This window comes from Apodemus sylvaticus, chromosome 3 (assembly GCF_947179515.1).
Source record: "Apodemus sylvaticus chromosome 3, mApoSyl1.1, whole genome shotgun sequence".
Lineage (NCBI taxonomy): Eukaryota > Metazoa > Chordata > Mammalia > Rodentia > Muridae > Apodemus > Apodemus sylvaticus.
In genome coordinates, this window is record NC_067474.1 from 130,958,646 (window position 1) to 130,977,991 (window position 19,346).

Genomic DNA, 19,346 nt, shown 5'->3' on the forward strand with positions numbered 1-19,346 from the left:
TCAGGTTATCAGGCTTGGCGGTAGACACCTTGATCTACTGAGCCATTTCACCAACACAAATATTGTCTTCTAAAAAATGAAAAGCCAGGTGTGGTGCCACATGCCTTTAATCCCAGCACTGAGGAGTTAGAGGCAGGCAGATCTCTGAGTTCCAGGCTATCCTGAGCCACAGAGTTTTAGGATAGCCAGAGCTACACAGAGAAACCAGTCTTGAAAAACAAAACAAAATAATAAATCTTTATGACACATGGATGGGAACAGTAGGTGGCAGAGGTGGAGGTAGGAGGGGTGGGAGCAGAGGATGGGGATGGGGGTGGAGGGTTGGGGTGGGGGCGGAGGGTGGTTACCACAAATCAAGGCCTCAGATGCTGGCAGCGTTCTTGGCTCTTTGGTTGGTTGGAAACTATGAATTTTTACATTTCAAAAGATTTGCCTAATAGCCACAAAGATGTGACATCATCTTCAGAGGACAATAAATGACTCTTGTAGGGGCCAAAGATGTCTCAAGGTAATATGGCTCTAGACTTAGGGCATTCCAACCCCACCGCATCATGAGGTTCTGATCGATTAATCAGCCTTTCGGAAGGTGCGGTTCCTTAAAGGAACATTGTTCACAGCTGTGTTGAAAGTTTTTACCCTGATTGCGTGATCAGTGCGGTCCTGAAGAATGAAGGTGTCACTGGCATCACTGACCAGGTCCGGTCAGAGGTGAACCCCCCAGCACAGTCAGTGTTAGCCACTGACCTCATCTAGCCTGGGGTGACAAGTCCCATACTTGAAAAGTCAGCTCATCCTGTGTAGCACCTAACCTTACTCTACCCTCTGGCGTAGCACCCTTTTATGGCTCCCTATTCCTTAGATTAAACTCAATCTCTTTCTCTTTCTTTCTTTCTTTCTTTCTTTCTTTCTTTCTTTCTTTCTTTCTTTCTTTCTTTCTTTCTTTCTCTCTCTCTCTCTCTCTCTCTCTCTCTTTCCTTCCTTCCTTCCTTCCTTCCTTCCTTTCCTTCCTCCCTTCCTTCCTTCCTTCCTTCCTTTCTTTCTTTCTTTCTTTCTTTCTTTCTTTTTAGTTTTTCAAGGCAGGGTTTCTCTGTGTAGCCCTGGCTGTCCTGGAACTCACTCTGTAGACCAGGCTGGCCTCAACTCAGAACTCCGCCTGCCTCTGCCTCCCAAGTGCTGGGACTACAGGCGTGCCCACAACCACCTCGCTCAATCTCTTTCCATGCTCCACTAGGGCTCGCCTCCACTGCCAAACACAGCCTTTAAAAAAACACACCACACTTTCTGGACAAGAATAATTCACTAATATTTGTGTCGTCATAACTTTAAACAGGTCATTCCCTCTGCCTAGGTTCTTTTTTGGTTTTGAAACAGGGTTTCTCTGTGTAGCTTTGGGTGTCCTGGAACTCCCTTGACAAGGCTAGTCTTGAACTCAGAGATCTGCCTGCCTTTACCTCCTGTGTGCTCCAGCTAAAGGCACTACTATTCCTCCTAACCCCAAGCCATCCTTCAAGAAATGGATGCTACTAAGAGTAGCTCACTGGTAATGTAACTGGTATCTTCCGGAGGCTGAAGCCGGAAAATTGCTCTTAGTTTGAGACCAGCCTGCGAGTTCAAGGCCAGCCTGGTGGATGTAGTGAATTCAACAGCAAGGCTAAACAGAGAGACCTGGTCTCAAAAGCCAAAAATATAAAAAAGATAGCGGGGATAAGAACTGCCCGCGGGGACTGGAGAAATGGCTCAGCGGTTAAGAGCACTGACTGCTCTTCTGAAGGTCCTGAGTTCAAATCCCAGCAACCACATGGTGGCTCACAGCCATCTGAAATAAGGTCTGACACCCTCTTGGCTGGGCGGTGGTGGGTAGTGGCACATACCTGTAATCCCAGCACTTGGGAGGCAGAGGCAGGTGGATTTTTGAGTTTGAAGCCAGCAGCCTGGTCTACAGAGTGAGTTCCAGGACAGCTAGGGCTACACAGAGAAACCCTATCTTGAAAAACCAAAAAAAAAAAAAAAAAAGAACTGCCCACGGGGTAGTACTGAGGGGTAGTAACATGGCTCCTGTGTGGTCTTGCTGCGAGTGCTGTGCTGTGCTGCTCAGTCAAAAACGGGGTGCTCTGCCCCTCTGAAAACAAAACAGTAACCTAGCATTAGAAGCAACAACTTACCAAACCCAGACCCTAGGAGGAAAGACAGAGTGAGGTCCCTCCCAGTCAAGCGATTGTCAGGAGAACAGTGGCCGGGAGTGCAGGCGTCTGCTTGGTCAGTTTTGTTTACTAACGTTCCCAAAGCTGATTTACCAAACCAGTCCAAGCCCTTTAAATTTGCCTACCCATGGCATGTCAAGAGAAAACATTTACACTGTGCTTGAGTTCCAGCCCTGAGGATGTTTTTCCAGGATTGCAGGAAGCAACTTACTTGCTGGAAGTGCGCGCGCGTGTGCACACACACACACACACACACACACACACACACACACACACACTGTAGCTATGTGACCTGCCTTGTGCAGCTGAGGCACTGAAGCTCTGGAACAAAAGGACACATCTCTACTCTGCTTTTTCTTCTTATCACCAACATCTTTCACATTTCCATGAAGAACAGTTCTGAGTCAACACTTTTCTTTCAGATTTGTCTTGTTTTTAATGATGGGGGGGGGATATGTCCATGTGGCATTCAGACACCCATGGAGACTAGAGCCATCAGACCTCCCCCGCTGGAGTTAAGAGTTACAGGTGACTGTCAGAGACCTGACTTAGGTGCGAGGAATGGAAGTCTGGTCCTCTCCAGGGCTTACCTGATGCGCAGTCTCTCTGCCATCACCACCACTCCTTTGTGGTTTTGGAGAGATTCTCACTCTGTCCCAGGGGTCTAGAATGAAGCCAAAGCTTCCCTTGAACCCAGAGATATCTGCTCCCCAGTGATAGGACTACAGACATGAGCCATCAGACCTAGCTCACAACCCAATCACCTTTTTTGTTAATTATTTATGTATATTAGACACTCCAGAAGAGGGCATCAGCTCCCACTACAGATGCCTGTGAGCCACTTTTATAGAGGCTTAAACAGGGAAGTCTGTGATATATTCCATATCTATATTTAAAATTCTATCACTTGGGAAGCTGAGGCAGAAGGTCATTACGGCTTTCTTCATTTTTTGTTTTTTGAGACTAAATCTTGCTGGAGAACCTATGAAGGCTAGCCTCAAACTCCTGGCGAGCTTCCCAGTGCTTAATCACAGGCCACAGCTAGATTGCATTTTATTTACACAAAACCGAGTGGCCTGAACCACATGATGTAGATCAGGCTGGCCTTGAACTCACAGAAACTTGAATGCTGACATTCAAGGTGTGTGTCATCATGCCCAGTTTATTTTTGGAAACAGGTCTCACCACAGCCCTGACCTAGGCCAGCCTCACACTGCTGATCCTCCTATGCCCACTTCCTGCGTGCTTGCATTTACAGACCCGTGCTATGCCTGCTTCACGGGATACATGTTCAGAAGGCAGCCTGCATGAAAAAAATGCAGAGTTTAGGATTGCTAAATCTCAAGGAAAATTTCTAGCTTGTTCTGGAAAGCAGAATGGACGTTAAAGGGCTCAGGAGGAAAATCATAGCGATGGGACCATCAAAGGGACAGATATTGTGCCCTTAGGGGGTAAGGGGTAAGGGGCACTGGCTGGGGTAATGGCAGAAAAGACCCCAAAATGTGGCGAAAGATAGGCTTCAGACTAAGCTGACTAGAAAGTAGTATTAGAAGGGAGAAAAGACATGAGGTCCGGAGAACGGGGCGGTGGTGGCGCACGCCTTTAATATCAGCACTTAGGAGGCAGAGGCAGGCGGATTTCTGAGTTCGAGGCAGGCATGTTCTATAGTGAGTTACAGAGGACAGCCAGGGCTACACAGAGAAACCATGTCTGGAAAAATAAAAAACAAATAAAAAAACCAAAAAACCAAAACTGAGGTCCGGGTTCCAGATACGCAGAAAAGAGAAACACTATTTCCAGGGCTGGGAAAGAAGGTGAGAAGCTCGAATCTGCGCTGCACCTGGAGCCAGGAAGCTGACTTGTTAAAGTGGATGAGCTAATCAGATATAGCGTCATCCGAGTAGGGGGCGCAGAGGAATGACGGACTTGCGGGATGCCGCGTGAGCTCAAGCAACAAAGGCCACCCTCTTTTCCGGTGTCAAGACAGCACCCAACCCAACAGTCTAGCCCCATTGCGCAATTCCTACTCCTCCCCGGAGACTTTACTCCAGACGCAGAACGGTCCTTCCCGTATCCGGCTGCTGAGCTTGCTGGGAGCGGAAGTCCACCTCCGGCGCAGAGCACCTCGGGAGCTGTAGTTTGGGATGTGGTCAACCTCCTCGAAAGGTCCGGAAGTGGGTCATTTGAAATGAAGGTCCAGAAAGCGATGGTGATCCCGTGGCAGGGTGCCCCTCCGCCGGCGACACGGTGCGCTCCGGGTCGCATCTCTTCTCTGTAGGGTGTGGCATTTCCATGCCTCCACAATCTGTTCAACCTGTAGAGGGAAAGCAGGTCACCACGAAGACCGAAGTCCCTGGCCTTCAGTCCTTGATCTTCGTCCCCATGTGGCAGAGTGGATCTGTGTTTGGTTACTGGCGTCCGCACCGGGATGAGCGGCTCCTGTCGGTTCTGCTCTTCCAGAGCGCTTAGCTCCGCTGGGGAGAGCAAAGCCAGTCTCAGCTCTCGAACCACTGGCGCTGCCAACTCGGCCACGGGTTGCTCCAACACTGCCTGTGGAAGCGAGCCTTGAGCACGTACCCCACCGCCTGCATGCAGAGTTCTGCGGCCCGCGCCGCCTTGGCGTCCTCCCCCTTCCCCAGGTCCCACTCACGGCGCCCACGCGTGCCCAGGTTCGGGCTGCCTGGACCAGCTCAGCCTCGTCCACAGAGAGCTTGTCACTGCGTAGCACGGGCAGCAGCGCGGTGGCAGACAGCTCCAGGAAGCCACGGGTGCGGAGCGCCTCCTGTGGGCCGGTGTATTGGTCAGGGCAGAGAAAAAATAGCTTGGTGGGTACAAGCTACAAGTGTAAGGATGGGGACCTGACCTGGCTGTGAGCCTCTATGAAGGCTATGCACCGCTCCTGCAGTGGCCCCAGGCCAAAGGTTACAGCAACCTGAGAGCAGAGTACGATTAGGCTAGAGACTGAAGAGACCAGATAACCCACATCTGCACACAAGGTACAAAGCCTGTATACAACAGGAGGCTGACAGCACCTGCAGTGTCTCCTGAAATCAGACCCTGGCAAAATGCAGTGTCCCATGCACAACACACAGTGTGTGGTAAAGGAGACCATGCACTGGCCTTCAAACTCCATCTTTGAGTCCAAACTTGGTTTCTAAACCCCACATTCCACCTTTCTCCTATCCTTGTTTCCCACTCTTTTGGTAGTTTTTGTTGTTTGCTTTTCAAGACATGGTTTCTACATGTAGCCCTGGTTGTCATGGAACTCTGTAGCTGGCCTTGAACTCAGAGCACCACCTGCCTCTGCCTCCAGAGTGCAGGGAGTAAAGGCGTGCGCCACCACCTTCCAGCCTCAATTCCCACTCTTAATAGTCACTGTGTATCCCTGGCTGGTTTCCAACTCTGATCCATCCAGCTGTCTCTGCTCTCCAAGTACCGGAATTAAAGGTGTATATTACCACACCTACGTTTCCCAGCCCTTTGACTATTCCTCTTACATATGACCTTATTGATATACTCTATACCCCACAGATCCGGGCACAGGGTTTCTCTCATAAGCATCCTTGAGCACACATGCCCTCATATTGTTCCTTCACAGATGTAGCCAATCCAGGCCATTCTGTAGGCCATTAGAGGATCACATTCTAAATACCAGATTCATCCCCAGGGCTGCTCACCAATACTCACCTGCAGAGCCTCACAAACCAGCCCCACATCCAGCACCTTCACCACAAACTCCAGGCACAGCTGGGGACAGAAATGAAAGTGACCTGTGTAGCAGTATCCCTGTTTCAAGACTCCAAGTCCTAGCGCAGAAGCAATGAGGCTTAGAGCAACAACTCATTCAGACTCCCAGCAGCCCCAGAACCATCTTGAGCTCCCAGATTTGGAAAACAGCTAGAATTGTTCAGACCTGCAATTTAGCAAGCCCAGGGGGCCTGGAGGCCAGCAAAGCACCTTCTAGTACATTTGTCTCTGGTAAAACTCATCCAAAAACTCCAGTCTCTTCCCTCACCTTCCTCCCCTTGTCCCCTTCCTTGACGCAGTGACACTTCATTTTTAACAGAAACTTGCCGTGCCGGGCGGTGGTGGCACATGCCTTTAATTCCAGCACTTGGGAGGCAAAGGCAGGTGGATTTCTGAGTTCAAGGCCAGCCTGGTCTAAAGAGTGAGTTCCAGGACAGCCAGGTCTATACAGAGAAACCCTGCCTCAGAAAAACAAGACAAAACAAAACAAAAGTAAATTCTCCCTCCCTTCCACATAAGCACTGGGCAGTGCCAGCTGTCCTTTCTCAGGGCCACACACCTCTTATGGACTGCCATTTTGGTCTCGGCCACACCCTCTTGACTTCTGCACTGATCTGACTAATTGGTCCTTCCCTTTTCCTCTCAGCCCCTTTCCCTTGCTGAAAATTTTCAATGAATCTCCACTACCCTTGCATCAAAAGTACAGGGGAGGAACAGTTGAGACAGGGTCTTGCTGTGTATCCCTAGCTGGCCTAGAACTCACTCTGTAGACAAGGTTAGCCATGAGCTTGGAATTATCCTCTCTATTCTTCCTACTAGGTCCTGGAAATACAGGCATCTACTCTCACCACACCCGGCTGGTGCTGGGAATTAAACCCAGAGCCTATAGCATGCCAGGCAGGTGCTCCACCGCTGACCTCCACCCAGCCGAAAGCCCGAACTCTTAAAGCACCTGTGTGAGCCAGTTTCCTGGAACCCTTGCCAGCTCACCCCACCCCCACGTTCCCAGTCCACCACATAGCTAAGGAGTTCCTTGAGAGTCCTGTGACTATAATGCCATCTTCCCACTCCTGAACAAAACCCTGTTTGTTCTTCCAGCTCTGACACAAAGGTTTCCTTCTCCAAGAATCTCTCTCTGCACATCAGCTGTTTGCCTACTTTTAAACTTTAGTTAGTCCCCCTACTTTTAAACTTTTTAGTCTAGAATTTTGAGACTAAATCTCACTCTGTAGCTCAGGCTAGCCTGGAACTCCTTAGGTAGTTCAGGCTGGCCTTAACCTTGCCATCCTCCTCCTCAGCCTTCAGAGTCCTGGGAGCACAAGCCAGACGCATAAAGCCCCGTACATGTAAAGTATTTTCACATCGTCTCTCTTCCCATTCAATCACAGGCCAAAGCCAATTTATCTCTGTACTGAAGAACCAGCCATAAACACTTCCTGTGCCCACTCAGCACACACTGAGCATGTGCAGATCCTGCGTACACAGAAAGCTATCATACTCCATGACAAGGTCAGACTGTGTGAAGGAGACTATGAACTGAAAGGCAAGGGAGACAAGATGGCTGGCCTGACAGAGGCAGACAGATTTCTGAGTTCGAGGCCAGCCTGTTCTACAGAGTGAGTTCCAGGACAGCCAGAGCTACACAGAGAAACCCTGTCTCGAAAAACCAGAGGGGGAAAAAAAAAGATGTCTTGCCTGAGACACCCACCTCTTGAAGTTCCTCCAGCCCATACTCCACAGCTGCTGTCAGCACCTCCAGCACCTGCATGGGGTGGGGGTGGGGGTGGTTGAGGGAGGCCCTTACCCCCACCCGTCAGCCCACAGCATCATGGGCAGACCCCTGCCTCTGGCACCCTCAGCTTCGCTCCCACCCAGACCTCTGCTTGGTAGGCTCACAGAGTACCGGTGAAGCTTGACTCTGTTGGTATACAGGAACTCCAGCACGGCTAAGAAGGCTTCGGCCGGCACAGTGCTTAGCACCACAGGACTAGGTACCCCAGGGCCCAAAAGTCTCTGGAAGAAGTTACATCTACAGGCCAGCAAGCACCGGTGGGCAAATACCTCTTGCCGTTCTTGACCAACCACAAAGCAAACATCACTGTGGAAGAGAGAGAGGGCCAAGAGCCGGGGGAGGGGACCTCAGACCTACATCACACCACTGGCTTTACTGCTGTCACACTGGGACTTCTTTTTATGTGAGGTCAAAGCCTATATCTGAGCCCGGCAGTGATGGCACACGCCTTTAATCCCAGCACTTGGGAGGCAGAAGTAGGCGGATTTCTGAGTTCGAGGCCAGCCTGGTCTACAGAGTGAGTTTCAGGACAGCCAGGGCTATACAGAGGAAATCCTGTCTGGGGGGTGGGGGGGAAAGCCTATGTGTGGAACTGAACTGTAGTCTCAGTTCCACTCTGTGATTTTGTATCTTTATATCTTTGACTCTCAGACTTCTCAGCTATGATGGTAGGTCTCAGGGGAGTTGACCCTGCTTTTCTAAAGGCGGGGATACCAGAGGTCATGCAAGCAAGATTGATATTTTCCCAGTCTTGAGTGTTGGGGGAAAAGGACACTCCTATTGGGACACCTCCACCAGATGCCAGCTCAGCACTTTTGCCCTTCTTCCTGTGGGAGGGTGTGAGGATGTGGTGTGGAGGCACACTGACTGCAGACAGACACAGCAGTGATGTGCCACCACGAGGGGAGACCGCATTTTCCATCTTCATAATCACTTCCGGCCCCGGCTTCTGGGCCTCTGAGCCTCTGGGCCTCTACATAAAGTAGGGGGTGGGAGGCAGCAGAGAAAGCTTCAGCTTCCAAAGCTTCCTGCCTAAGTTCCACTCTTCAGGCTACACTGTGGCACCCTGCCCTCAAAAAAGAAAAGAAACAAAAAAGGAGAGAATTCTGGCAGTCCCAATCCTGGGGAGCAGTGGCCTCTGAGAGACTGGGCAAGGGAAACAGCGTCCTTGTGTCCCGTGACCAGCCCCGCACCCAGTGAACTCTATTCCTGGTTTCAGACAGCACTAGCCTCTTGGGCAAGCAGTGGGCGGTGAGAAACCTTGAACTACTTCCTGTCTGGGTCTCTGGCTCGATCCTTTGGGCTTTGTTCCTCTTACGAATCCCTAGAGCCATCCATAGTACCTCTCTCTCTTCAAAAAGTTCCAGCTCTCAGTCGAATGACCGATGGGAGTGAATCAAGTCATAACCCATCTTTCAGGGCCGAGGGGATGAAGGATCTTTTCCTCAAGCCAGAGAACTGAGGCATTGCCTGAGTTCACACAGCTGCCTCCCTTCTATCTGCCGCTGCCCCCACCTCTGACTCTCAGGATAGTGTGGACACCGGCCAGTGAATTTCCTCTGTAGCTGACTTCCTCACAGGCTGAGTTCACCAGGGAGGCCAAGTGTTCTTTCACGGTCTCTTCACCATTAGCCTCCTCAAATTCACAGCCCCAAGAGAGCCAGCTAGGGAAAACCCACCAGGAAGCCACGGCCTCACCTGTACTGGGGGTTGTTGACAAGGCTTCGAAGTGCTGTGGAAAAGGGCGCCGCCTGCCCATGCACCACCAGTCCCGTGTTCTCCATATGTGGAGTGGGCTGCAGGTCAAAGGGTAGAACAGCCTAGAAGGCCCACTCGGGCAAGAGAGACCCGAGAGACCTGAGAAGGGGGGCAGCAGCTGGAGGCCTGTTTGCTGAGGAGCTGAAATGTAGAGAATAGAGGCCCAGGTGCCTAAAGAAGTTCAGGAGAGGGATGCAGATGCAGACAGGACCCAGAGAGAAGCTGGGCCGGAGAGGCCTGTGATCCTTGGAGAAGCTAGTGGTGGATGAGGCCCAGGTTGGGAGTCTGCCCAGGCAGCGGCTGGGTGGGAAGCCTGTGGGTTTCCATAGAAACTGGAGCCGAGCCTGAGAAGGCCCCGCCCATCCCCCTATTAAGCCTAGGAAAAAATATTCAGCAGTAGAAGGGCCCTGTGATGAGTCAGAGGGTCCTAGTGCTGGCTGGCTCCTTGCCTGCACTGAGTTCAGAACCCAAGGCCTCTGCTTTTTCTGATCCCTTCCCACGGCTGCAGTTTAGAAAGACCTGAGACATCACCTCACCAGGGAAACTTCTCACCCCTTAGTGTGGTTTTCAAGGCTCAGCCTTAGCCTGGGAAGGGGCAGGCCTCCCAGTGTAGGGGAGGTAAGGTGTCAGTTCTAACAGGAGCAGCACAGCCTCCAGCATCCCTGAAAAGCAATCACCCTAAGGAAAGAGGTGCTACCTACAGGTCCCAGGACACGTGAGCAGGTCAGCAAAGGTCAAGAAACCGGACTTAGAATCACTGAGTCACGGTCATGCCAGGCCTGGGTCTTTCCCATTGAGCCATTAGGCCTCCCCTCAGCACATAGTTCTGAGCTAAGGACATCATCCAAGCCCCACCCTAGATCTGCCCTGAAGCGGAAATGTTTGTCCTTGTTGAGGCTGTTGGGGAGAAGGTTGAACCATGACGTACTCTTTCCTGTGAGGCCTGATACTGGATTCCTAGGAAGCCGCCCCCACAGTCTCAAGGGTTTAGCTTATCCCCCCCTACACACTTGTTCACAGATGGCCAGGCTAGATCCAGTGCCCCCCTGGTGGGTCCCCCGCTCCTGGACTTGTGAATTTGAAGAGGCTAAGGGTGAATAGGCAGGGAAAGATTCATATGAAACAGTGGCTCAGAAACGAGGACCTTCCTGAGTAGCGCACCTCTCCACACTGGCCCCCTTAGTCTGTTACGCTCTACAGCTCCAAGCCCTTGTGGACCCTCTCTCCTGGTAACTCAGAGTGCCCTCTGCTCTACAGATGCCCATGGCAGTAACACTTAGGTGATTCCAGAGTCTGCCCAGAGGAAGGAGTTCTGGGAGGGAGAGGCGTGCTTGCCACAGCAGCCCCATGGTAACTGCACAACACAAGCCTCCCACCCACAGGCCTGTCAGGCCAGCTCAGTGAGGACTGTGGGGCCGCAGAGCTTGGAGGCCAAAGGCTGCAGGTGAGTCAGATGCCTGAGGGAGTTTCAGGAGAAGAGGGCATCCATCTCACAGGTGATTCTGATGGAGTTAGAGACCTAAGCGAGAGCGTGGAAGTTGCTTCACAGTCTCCTGCTCCAGTTGCAGCCCATCGAGGGGGAGAAAAGTCCCACCACACATAGAGCAGGGAAGATGATTAAGTTCTATACTTCTGCGGCTACAGAGTTCTGTGGGAGTGATGGAGTTGGGTCTGTCCCTTCTGGCTATTGAAGAAACCCAGAAACCAGCTTCATGTCCCCTTTCTGCCCATGAAGTCAAGTGGGAGGGGAAAGGGGAAGTGGATTTAGTGCTCACCCAGCAAGCCTCCTGTGACCAAGAGAAAGAAGGCTGGGCAGAGGCTTCGTGACCATTGACTAAGCAGCCCCTTCCCTTCTCGCATTTCTCACAGCTCTTAACGGCTCCAAGCACCTAGTAGGCACACAGCCCCAATCTGACCTACTTGTTCCAAACATACAGGTAAGAATGGGCTATGGAGTGGCTAGCTAGATATGGTGGAGTCGTGCATGCCTATAATCCCATCACCCAAGGCCAGTCTCAGCTAAAAAGAGTTGACCAGGGTGGGGCAGCCTTTGATCCCAGCACTCGGGAGGCAGAAAACAGAAGGATCTTGATGAGTTTGAGGCTAGCCTGGTCTACAAAGTCAGTTCCAGGACAGCCAAGACTACAAAGGGAAACCTTGTTTTGAGAAAGAAAACAAAAAAGGGAAAGAGAGTTAGAGGCCATATGCAACTTTGCCTCAAACACAAAGGAGGACCTGTGAGCACACACTCAAAGAGAAATCTCTGCTTCACTGAGCGAGAGGTTGGATGTACGGTGACCTCAGCCAGTGAAGGTCATTTCTAAGTATGGGTCTTCTAGCAGGCAGGTCCATGGCTTGCAGGACCCTGCCATCCAGACGCCAGGAAGAGGAAACTACCAAAGACCTGGCTCTGAAATTACCACCAGGGAAACCTGGAGGTCACCTGCCCAGCATCAATGAGACCCGCCCTCTCGGCCCAGGCCCAGCCGCCCGTCGTGGCTCCCTGCCCGGCCTCCACCCATCCTTTTCACGCCGCAACTCCCTGGCAGGACCCTTAGTGGGTCTTGGAGGTCGACGACCATCCCTGGGCCTGATGTCCCCTCTAGGTTCACGAGTTAGTTTTTCTGGGCTGCCCCTGATGCCTCCCCGTAGGGTGGCACCCACATACCGCTTAGAACCAGCGCCCGGGGAACACTGGGAAGCTGCAAGTGCCCAGCATGCCCTGGAGGCAGCACTGACCGCACAGCTGAGCGATGCGTGCTACTCCGGTTCTGAGGCAGGGAAACTGGTGCAGGCGCTGTGTGAACAGATTCACATCCGTGTGAAGGAGCTCAACCTACCCCGCTACAAACTGGTGTGCAACGTGGTACTGGGGCCACGCGAGGGGCAGGGTGTGCATGTGGTCAGCCGAGCACTCTGGGATGCGGTGCATGATGGACTGGCCTCTGCCACCTTCACCAACACTTCTCTGTTTGCCGTGGCTACTGTCCACGCGGTCTACTGGGAATGATAAGGCCTTCAAGTTCTGAAAAAATGGTTTATTATCCCAGGAGGAGGCCCCCCTGGGGCTCACATCCCAATAAATAAATGTCTGTTAATAAATAAAAGTGGTCCATAAATAACGCCCCCTAGCTGGGAGCTAAGGCTCAGGCTTATCTCAGAGAGAAGGGTAAGAATCGGGGAGGCGGGCCATCCCCAACTGTAGTAAAGCTGGTCCCGATTCCCTGGGGGATTCAGCCAGGAGCCCCCAGTGAGGCACCAAAGGGGCCGGAAGAGCCACAAAGGCGAGACCCAGAGCCTTTCAGGCCCACGGTCTTCAACACAGCCTGCTCTCTGCAAGTTGGAACCTAAGCAGGGCTTCGGTCCCTGAGCAGACGCAGAGCATAGCGCAGTCGCTGCCGCAAGTCTGGGGAGCAGCCCAGCTGCCGGAGGTGGGAAGCGAGGTAAGTACTAGCACTGCGGTTTCGGGCCACAAAAGTCACCAGGAGAGGCTCCCAGCCACTGAGGATCAGCTTCGTGTGGTCCCCGTAGAAGTTCACCTGTACACAGAAGATAACGTTGATCAGGACTTGGACACCAGCTCCACATTCCTTCCCAGAACCCCAGGATACCAGACCTTCCCCCCAAAACCCGGGGTGGGCTCTTACCTGGACAGTGCCATCACTAAACAGCATGAGGAGGGCCTGATCAGTCTTGACCCACTGCAGCAGCAAGGGTGGGGCAGGCACCTCTACCTCTTCCACACTGGGCAGATCTCCACCCTGGGAGAACAGGCAGGTCAGGTCACTGGACTGGCATGAGCTGGGTCTCTCCCTGTGGATGTCTCCTTCCCTTACAGGTTCAGCCATTTTCTTTTTTTCTTTCTTTTTTTTTAAAGATTTATTTATTTATTTGTTTATTTATTTATTTTTATTTTTATTTTTTTGGTTTTTTCGAGACAGGGTTTCTCTGTGTAGCCCTGGCTGTCATGGAACTCACTCTGTAGACCAGGCTGGCCTCAACTCAGAAATCTGCCTGCCTCTGCCTCCCAAGTGCTGGGATTACAGGCGTGCGCCACCACCACCCAGCGATTTATTTATTTTATGTATATGAGTACACTGTCTCAGGACACATCAAAAGTGAGCACTGGATCCCATTACAGATGGTTGTGAGCCACGTAGTGGATGGGAATTGAACTCAGGACACCCTCCGGAAGTAAAATCATTGCTCTCAGCCACCCCTCCCCAGTCATGGAGAATCAGAAGAAGCCATCTGTCCCGACGTGTCCCCGCCCACCACAGCCCACACACCTTCATGAGGTGCCGCTCCATGTAGGAGGTGAAATAGCGCAGGATGCCCAGCTGAGGCTGCAGAGCGCGGGGCACAGAGCCCACAGGGAAAGAGAGGTGCTTCGTGCTGGTGGGGTTGTAGTGCACAGTCCTGCAAGTAGGAACGTAGAGGTAGAGAGGAGGTGGAGCCGGCACCACCGGTCCTTCCCAGAGCCCTGAGTGCAGACACACCGGGCGAGGTGCAACCCAGCTGGGTACAATGGCCTCATTCAATACAAAGCATGCCAAAATAGCACTTACTTCCTATTGGCTGACAGGGCCATGTGTGTGCCATCATTGAAGAGCACAGCTACGCGGCGGCTGGACAGCTGATAGCCAAAGCCAAACTTGTTGGAATAGTCAACCCACTTGCTGACCCACACCAGAGGCTCAGGCTGTGCCAGTGGGGCTGGGTTCTGTTCAGCTGTTACGGGAGAGGTGGAATGAAGACTTTACTCCGTCTCTGGGTCAAGAACTTGCCAAACTATTCACATGCACCAGAGCCCAGCCTTACCTGGGGGCATGAAGGCCACGCAGTTTCTCAGTGCACAGAGGGCAGACTCCACTACTGTGGCCACTGTCAAACCTTCTTCAAACCCTGAAGGGAACAGGGCACTGACATTTAGGCAAGAGCCACCCGGGGCCCAGATCATGTCCCCTAGCCAACTACCTTCAGGCACCTGGTCTCCTCCACCCCAGCAACCCCTAGCACCTCTCATCTTCCGGCTCCTCACCATCTCCACTGCTTGCCAGTGTCCCACGGGGCGAGCTGTCCTCAGCAGCTGTCTCTACCAAGCTGGCAGGGGCCAGACCTGAAGCTATCGGACCCTGGACAGTTGGGGTAGACAGGGAGTAAAATCAGGCCCCTAAATCCAAATCCTTGAAAGCCCAATGGCTCAGGCCTGTCCCCGGCGGCTCTCGGGGCACCCCAGGTCAGCCTCAGCTGGCTAATGAGACACAGCCAATTAGGCCACCACAAGGTTAGATGCTTCATCAGCCTTTTAAGCTGGGCTTCCCTCAGCTGCTAGGGTCAGGGTGAGTCAGGGGAATAATGCTCACGTGAGCGCCTCACCTCGGGCCTGACATCTGGATGACCGATGGATGTGCGCATGAGGCCGCTCACCAAGCAGGAGACATTATCCTGTTCTTCAGAATGGTTCTTATCTGGGGAGGGGGGAGGGTGAAGGAGAATATAGCCCTCAGTCTCCTGCCTGAGCATTTTCGAAAGTGTTCACACACGGGCAGGTCTTCCCAAGTGTCTAGACAGCACATGCTCTCTCCCTCGAGTCAGTGACAGCCCCCTCGAAGCGCCCTCCTCCCAACGTAACAAGCCACTAAGCCAGTCTATGCTCTATATCCTCAACCCACTGACACCTGACTCACTCTTATTCTTTTTCCTGCCAAACAGGCTCTTGGTAACCTTGGCAAACAGACTCCTCGCAGGGTTGGGGGGTGTCAGATCTGGGACTGCCACACAGCTGCTGACAGGGAGCCGATCAGGGGTGTAGCCCTGGGGAAGAGTCGCGAGAACAGCGACAGTGAGACCCCAAGGGTCCTGCTCCTGTGTGTCCCCTAGGAACACGGACACTAAACTCCAGTGCCTGGAGAACCACGGACCTTTGTAAAGAAGTCATGGCGCAGGATCTGTTCAATGGAAGGGCGGTCTCTCGGGGAAGCTCGAAGGATGGCAGCCAGGAGGTGCCGGGCAGGCAGGGAGAGGCTGGCGGGCAGTGTGTAATGGACCTGCTTGATGCATCGGTATGTCTCCTTCAGGTCAGCTGTTTCAAACGGGGGGCTCCCGCACAGGAGCGTGTACCTATGCCCAGGAATGGGAGACAGGGAGTAAGGTAGTGGGGACACCCCATCCTCGCCCCTATCATCTGCCCAACAGTGACTCTGACACTCACATGACACAGCCAAGGGACCACACATCTGCCTCGGGGCCGTGGCCTTGTCTCAGCAGCACTTCTGGAGCCACATAGTTGGGAGTGCCACAGATGGTCCTGGAAAAGGGCAGGGCAGAGAGAGGAAGGCTCAGACCCGCCCCCATTCCTACCCCTGCTGTGAGTTCAGACAAAGCAGCTGCCTGTCACCAAAGGCCAGAGAGCTCCTGCTTGTCTTGGGACAATGGATGCTGAGAACTGCAGCTGAGCCCTCACCCACCCCTCTAGCCCAGCTGTTCAGCAGGACGGAGGCCCTGACCCATCAGAGGCCCCTCTCCCAAGGTCAATACAGAGGGTCCATGACTGATCCCTTCCCCCACTCCTGTCTGTCAAACACTCACTAGGCTGTCACCTTCCACTGTCTGTGCCAATACCAGCTGTCATACCCTTCATAAAGACTCACCTGCCATGCATGCTATGTTACCACAGCAGGGTCACTTACACACACAGGGTATCATGGTATCATCATGATCTGTCCTTCCCACTCAGTTGTCTCACACACACATGCTCACTGCCTGGCCTATGTTTTTCCTCATACATTTCCAAAATTCCTAGAACCCATCTGTACCACACATTCGGAAGATTGCTGTCCTTCTCCACCTAACCCAGTGACCTAGGTTGTCACCTCTGCTGTCACACATACAGACAATCCATCATCACCCCTTCCCTGGTTATCCCAAGTACACATCTGGTCACCTTGCTTCCTGAATCATCTGTGTCACATACAGACTGTGGATACCAACCCCTCACTTACTTTTTCCTCTGCTCTGGGGGCTCTAAGCGAGCTGCCAGCCCAAAATCCCCCACCTTCAGTTCCATGTTATCCGTGATGAAGAAATTTCCTAGACAGTGGCAGAGAGACGTGTCAGATTCTTAACTCCTTCTCCTCCTCCCTCCCCATGTCTCTCTCCACCCTTCTGACCAGATCCAGGAATCTCACCCAGCTTCAGATCTCTGTGCAAGATACCCCTCTGGTGCAAGTACTTGAGGCCAGAAAGGATCTGGCGCAGGTAGTAGCGAACCTCCGGCTCCAACAGGGTGTGTCGAGCCTTCCAGATGTGGGCCAGGGACTGCAGAAAACCAAGGTTTCAGAGCCCGATTGCCTTCCCAGATCCGCCCTCCATCTCTGTTTGCTAAAGATGACAGGAACCCAGCTTTGGATGTTAAGAGCCCGCTTCCTCCCCCACCCCTGTCCCCAATGAACCCACCCTGCCCCCATTCCGGACCTTTCGGCTACAGAGCTCCAGGAAAATGTATATGTTGTCAGCATCCTCGAAATGATGTGAAAAGCGAACGATATGGCGGTGCTGTAGGTCTCGGTGCAACTCTATCTCATTTAGGATCTGCGACAGGGGAGCGAAATCCTCATCTTTCCAGGGTTCCCACGCCACCATCCCCTCCCCATCCCTTGGACCGCAGGGCCTGGACCCACCTTTTCGCGCTGATGCGGCTTGGCGACGCGACTCTGCGGGATGACTTTGACCGCGTAGGCTATACCAGTCTCGGTGTCAGTGGCTTCATAGCAGCGAGCGAAGCCCCCCTAGAAAGAAGAAGCTGCATCATCGGTCGGGGCGTTCCGGAGTGGCAGGGTCGGGCCCGCAGAGTTCCCCACTACCTCCGTCAACGCCATCCCAGAGACCCGACCCACCTTGCCCAACAAGCGGCCCTTGGTGTAGGTACGGCCGCTGCGAGGGTCGGTGATGAGGCGACCAGGATCCGGCACCGGTGGCCCGGCCAGCACCTCAGGTTCCGACCGCGGGGAGGCACTGGCAGGCGGCCCCGGGCCGGCGTGTGGCGCGGACGGGGCAGCCGCGCGCGGGAAGGGGCGCGGGGACATGAAGCCGGCGGCGGGCTCCATGTGGACCGCGCGGCGCAGCGCCTGCCGAGCAGGTTCTCGGTTCCGCCCGGCCCCAGCCGCGCGTGGCGCTGCCTGGTTTCTCTACGTTGCGATCGCGCCGGGGCGGGGGAAGCCCGGCGTTTTTATCAATGAACCCCTGCCCCCTCCCCGGTTTTTCGTCATCTGAAGCTCCGCCCCTTTCTAGGCAGCTAGGCTTGGAGAGGCCACGCCCATTGCTCGCCCTTACGTCACCTGAAAGATCTTCCCCTTGCCAGAGCGCACTTAAAGGCCACGCCTCCTGCTCTGGCCTTAAAGGCGCCGCGGAGAGCTAGTCGCCTGGCATGTGTAATTGCTCCGTTTCTCTAGGCTACCAGCCCAAATGGCCCTTCTTTTTCTTCATACTTCGAGTGTAGTCTGAAGTCGGAGTGGAGTTCAGTTATCCGGAGGCCTCTTTCGAGCAAGAGCAAGGATTAGCATTCCAGCTGGGGAGGAAAGGCGGAGGCGTTGCAAACTTTGCTCAGTGCGCGTCACCAACACAGGTGGTCTATAAGCAACTCTTGCTCTGGTACAGAGCATGCTGCCCTCTTCGGGGACTATGGAATAGCAGGCTTCAGAGCCCGGTTTACCTGGTCTGGGACTGTGCAATGGGTTTGTAGAACAGAGCCTGGTATTCAAGGTTTTTTTTTTTTTTTTGGATTTGTTTTTTTCTAGACAGGGTTTCTCTGTGTAGCCCTGGCTGTTCTGGAACTCACTCTGTAGACCAGGCTGGCCTCGAACTCAGAAATCCGCCTGCCTCTGCCTCCCAGAGTGCTGGGATTACAGGAGTGCGCCACCACCGCCCAGCTCAAGGTTTTATTTTTGCTTTTTGTTTTTTTCAAGATAGGGTGTCTCACCAGGCGGTGGAACTCTGGGAGGAACCCTGTCTTGGAAAAAAAAAAAAAAACAAAATCAAACAAAAACAACAACAAAAAAGAAAGTTAGGATGTCTCTGTGTAGCCCTGACTGCCCTGGAGCCCACTCTGTAGACCAGGCTGGCTTCGAAATCAAAGATCCACCTGCCTCTGCCTCTAGGTATTCAATGTGTTTACCATGTTCCAGGCTACATCTGCTACCCACTTGTACCTTATTATTCTTTTAGGGGAAAGGGAAGCTGAGGCAGAGTAGCGGCCTTATAATCCAGGCTGGCTTTGAACTCGAGGTCCTTCTGCCTTCACCTTTGACATGATGGGACTACAGACATGCACCTCTGTTCCAGACGCTGAGGTCCCCATTACATTCTCAAAATACCTATTATGCTGAGTCAGCAGGCAGAAGGCCAGAAAGTGAGAAATGAGAATTAGATACTCTTAGGTCCTACAGACTGAGAATTGGGCAGTCAGGATTGAAGCCAGTTGGGGATAATCTCAAGTAGGTGGCAAGAATCTATGATCTACGTGGGATCCTTTTCCATGTGTGTTTTTTTTTTGGGGGGGGGGGAGTGTTGTTTGTGGAGGGTTGTTTGGTTTTTGTTTTGTTTTGTTTTGCAACAGGGTTTCTAGGAAGCCAGGAACTGGACCTGTAGACCAGGCTGGCCTTGAATTCCCCTACCCCTGCCCCTCACACGGACTGGCTTCAATGTGAATTTTTTTCCCTCAAAACAGGGTTTCTCTGTGTAGACTTGGCTGTCCTGGAATGACTCTGTAAACCAGGCTGGCCTCCAACTCACAGAGATTTGCTGCCTGTCTCTGCTTCCAGAGTGCTGGGATTAAAGGAGTGTGCCAC

General features: G+C 52.9%; 3 protein-coding genes across 7 annotated transcripts; 1 reads left to right on the forward strand and 2 right to left on the reverse strand.

The window, feature by feature from the left end:
- Nucleotides 1-3,778: 3,778 nt before the first annotated feature.
- Nucleotides 3,779-10,325, reverse strand: Btbd19 (BTB domain containing 19). 5 transcript variants are annotated; one of them, XM_052177113.1, is made up of 8 exons: nt 9,439-10,323; nt 7,845-8,046; nt 7,657-7,710; nt 5,889-5,948; nt 5,065-5,133; nt 4,852-4,983; nt 4,626-4,751; nt 4,298-4,515 (listed from the first exon to the last, which is right to left on the reverse strand). In XM_052177113.1, exons 1-8 carry the CDS (start codon nt 9,522-9,524, stop codon nt 4,381-4,383), a joined length of 864 nt encoding a protein of 287 aa, XP_052033073.1. In that variant the 5' UTR covers nt 9,525-10,323; the 3' UTR covers nt 4,298-4,380. The 5 variants fall into 5 exon arrangements, with proteins under 5 accessions (XP_052033070.1, XP_052033071.1, XP_052033072.1 ...); XM_052177110.1 differs by having other exon boundaries at nt 3,779-4,751; nt 9,439-9,810; XM_052177114.1 differs by lacking the exon at nt 4,626-4,751 and having other exon boundaries at nt 9,439-10,325.
- Nucleotides 10,326-11,848: 1,523 nt separating this feature from the next.
- Dynlt4 (dynein light chain Tctex-type 4) lies at nt 11,849-12,508 on the forward strand. The gene has a single exon (XM_052177116.1). It carries the CDS (start codon nt 11,849-11,851, stop codon nt 12,506-12,508), a length of 660 nt encoding a protein of 219 aa, XP_052033076.1.
- Nucleotides 12,509-12,521: 13 nt separating this feature from the next.
- Nucleotides 12,522-17,735, reverse strand: Plk3 (polo like kinase 3). Its single transcript, XM_052177115.1, has 15 exons — nt 17,397-17,735; nt 17,181-17,288; nt 16,975-17,091; nt 16,689-16,818; nt 16,503-16,590; nt 15,713-15,808; nt 15,423-15,621; nt 15,189-15,315; nt 14,878-14,969; nt 14,540-14,633; nt 14,320-14,403; nt 14,067-14,229; nt 13,788-13,917; nt 13,146-13,259; nt 12,522-13,037 (listed from the first exon to the last, which is right to left on the reverse strand). Exons 1-15 carry the CDS (start codon nt 17,604-17,606, stop codon nt 12,846-12,848), a joined length of 1,944 nt encoding a protein of 647 aa, XP_052033075.1. The 5' UTR covers nt 17,607-17,735; the 3' UTR covers nt 12,522-12,845.
- Nucleotides 17,736-19,346: the final 1,611 nt, after the last annotated feature.

Bases quoted from the DNA above. Each gene is read 5' to 3' on its own strand.
- Plk3 (XM_052177115.1), bottom strand. From the start codon at position 17,606: ATGGAGCCCGCCGCCGGCTTCATGTCCCCGCGCCCCTTCCCGCGCGCG. The intron at 13,260-13,787 runs GTGTGTGGGCTG...CTGTTCTCCCAG, and splicing joins TGGAGCGGCACCTCATGAAG to GGTGGAGATCTGCCCAGTGT. The intron at 13,038-13,145 runs GTAAGAGCCCAC...TTCTGTGTACAG, and splicing joins TTAGTGATGGCACTGTCCAG to GTGAACTTCTACGGGGACCA.
- Btbd19 (XM_052177110.1), bottom strand. From the start codon at position 9,524: ATGGAGAACACGGGACTGGTGGTGCATGGGCAGGCGGCGCCCTTTTCC. The intron at 5,949-7,656 runs GTGGGTGTCTCA...TTCTGTCCCCAG, and splicing joins GGCTGGAGGAACTTCAAGAG to CTGTGCCTGGAGTTTGTGGT. The intron at 4,984-5,064 runs GTCAGGTCCCCA...ACCGGCCCACAG, and splicing joins TCATAGAGGCTCACAGCCAG to GAGGCGCTCCGCACCCGTGG.
- Dynlt4 (XM_052177116.1), top strand. From the start codon at position 11,849: ATGGCTTGCAGGACCCTGCCATCCAGACGCCAGGAAGAGGAAACTACC.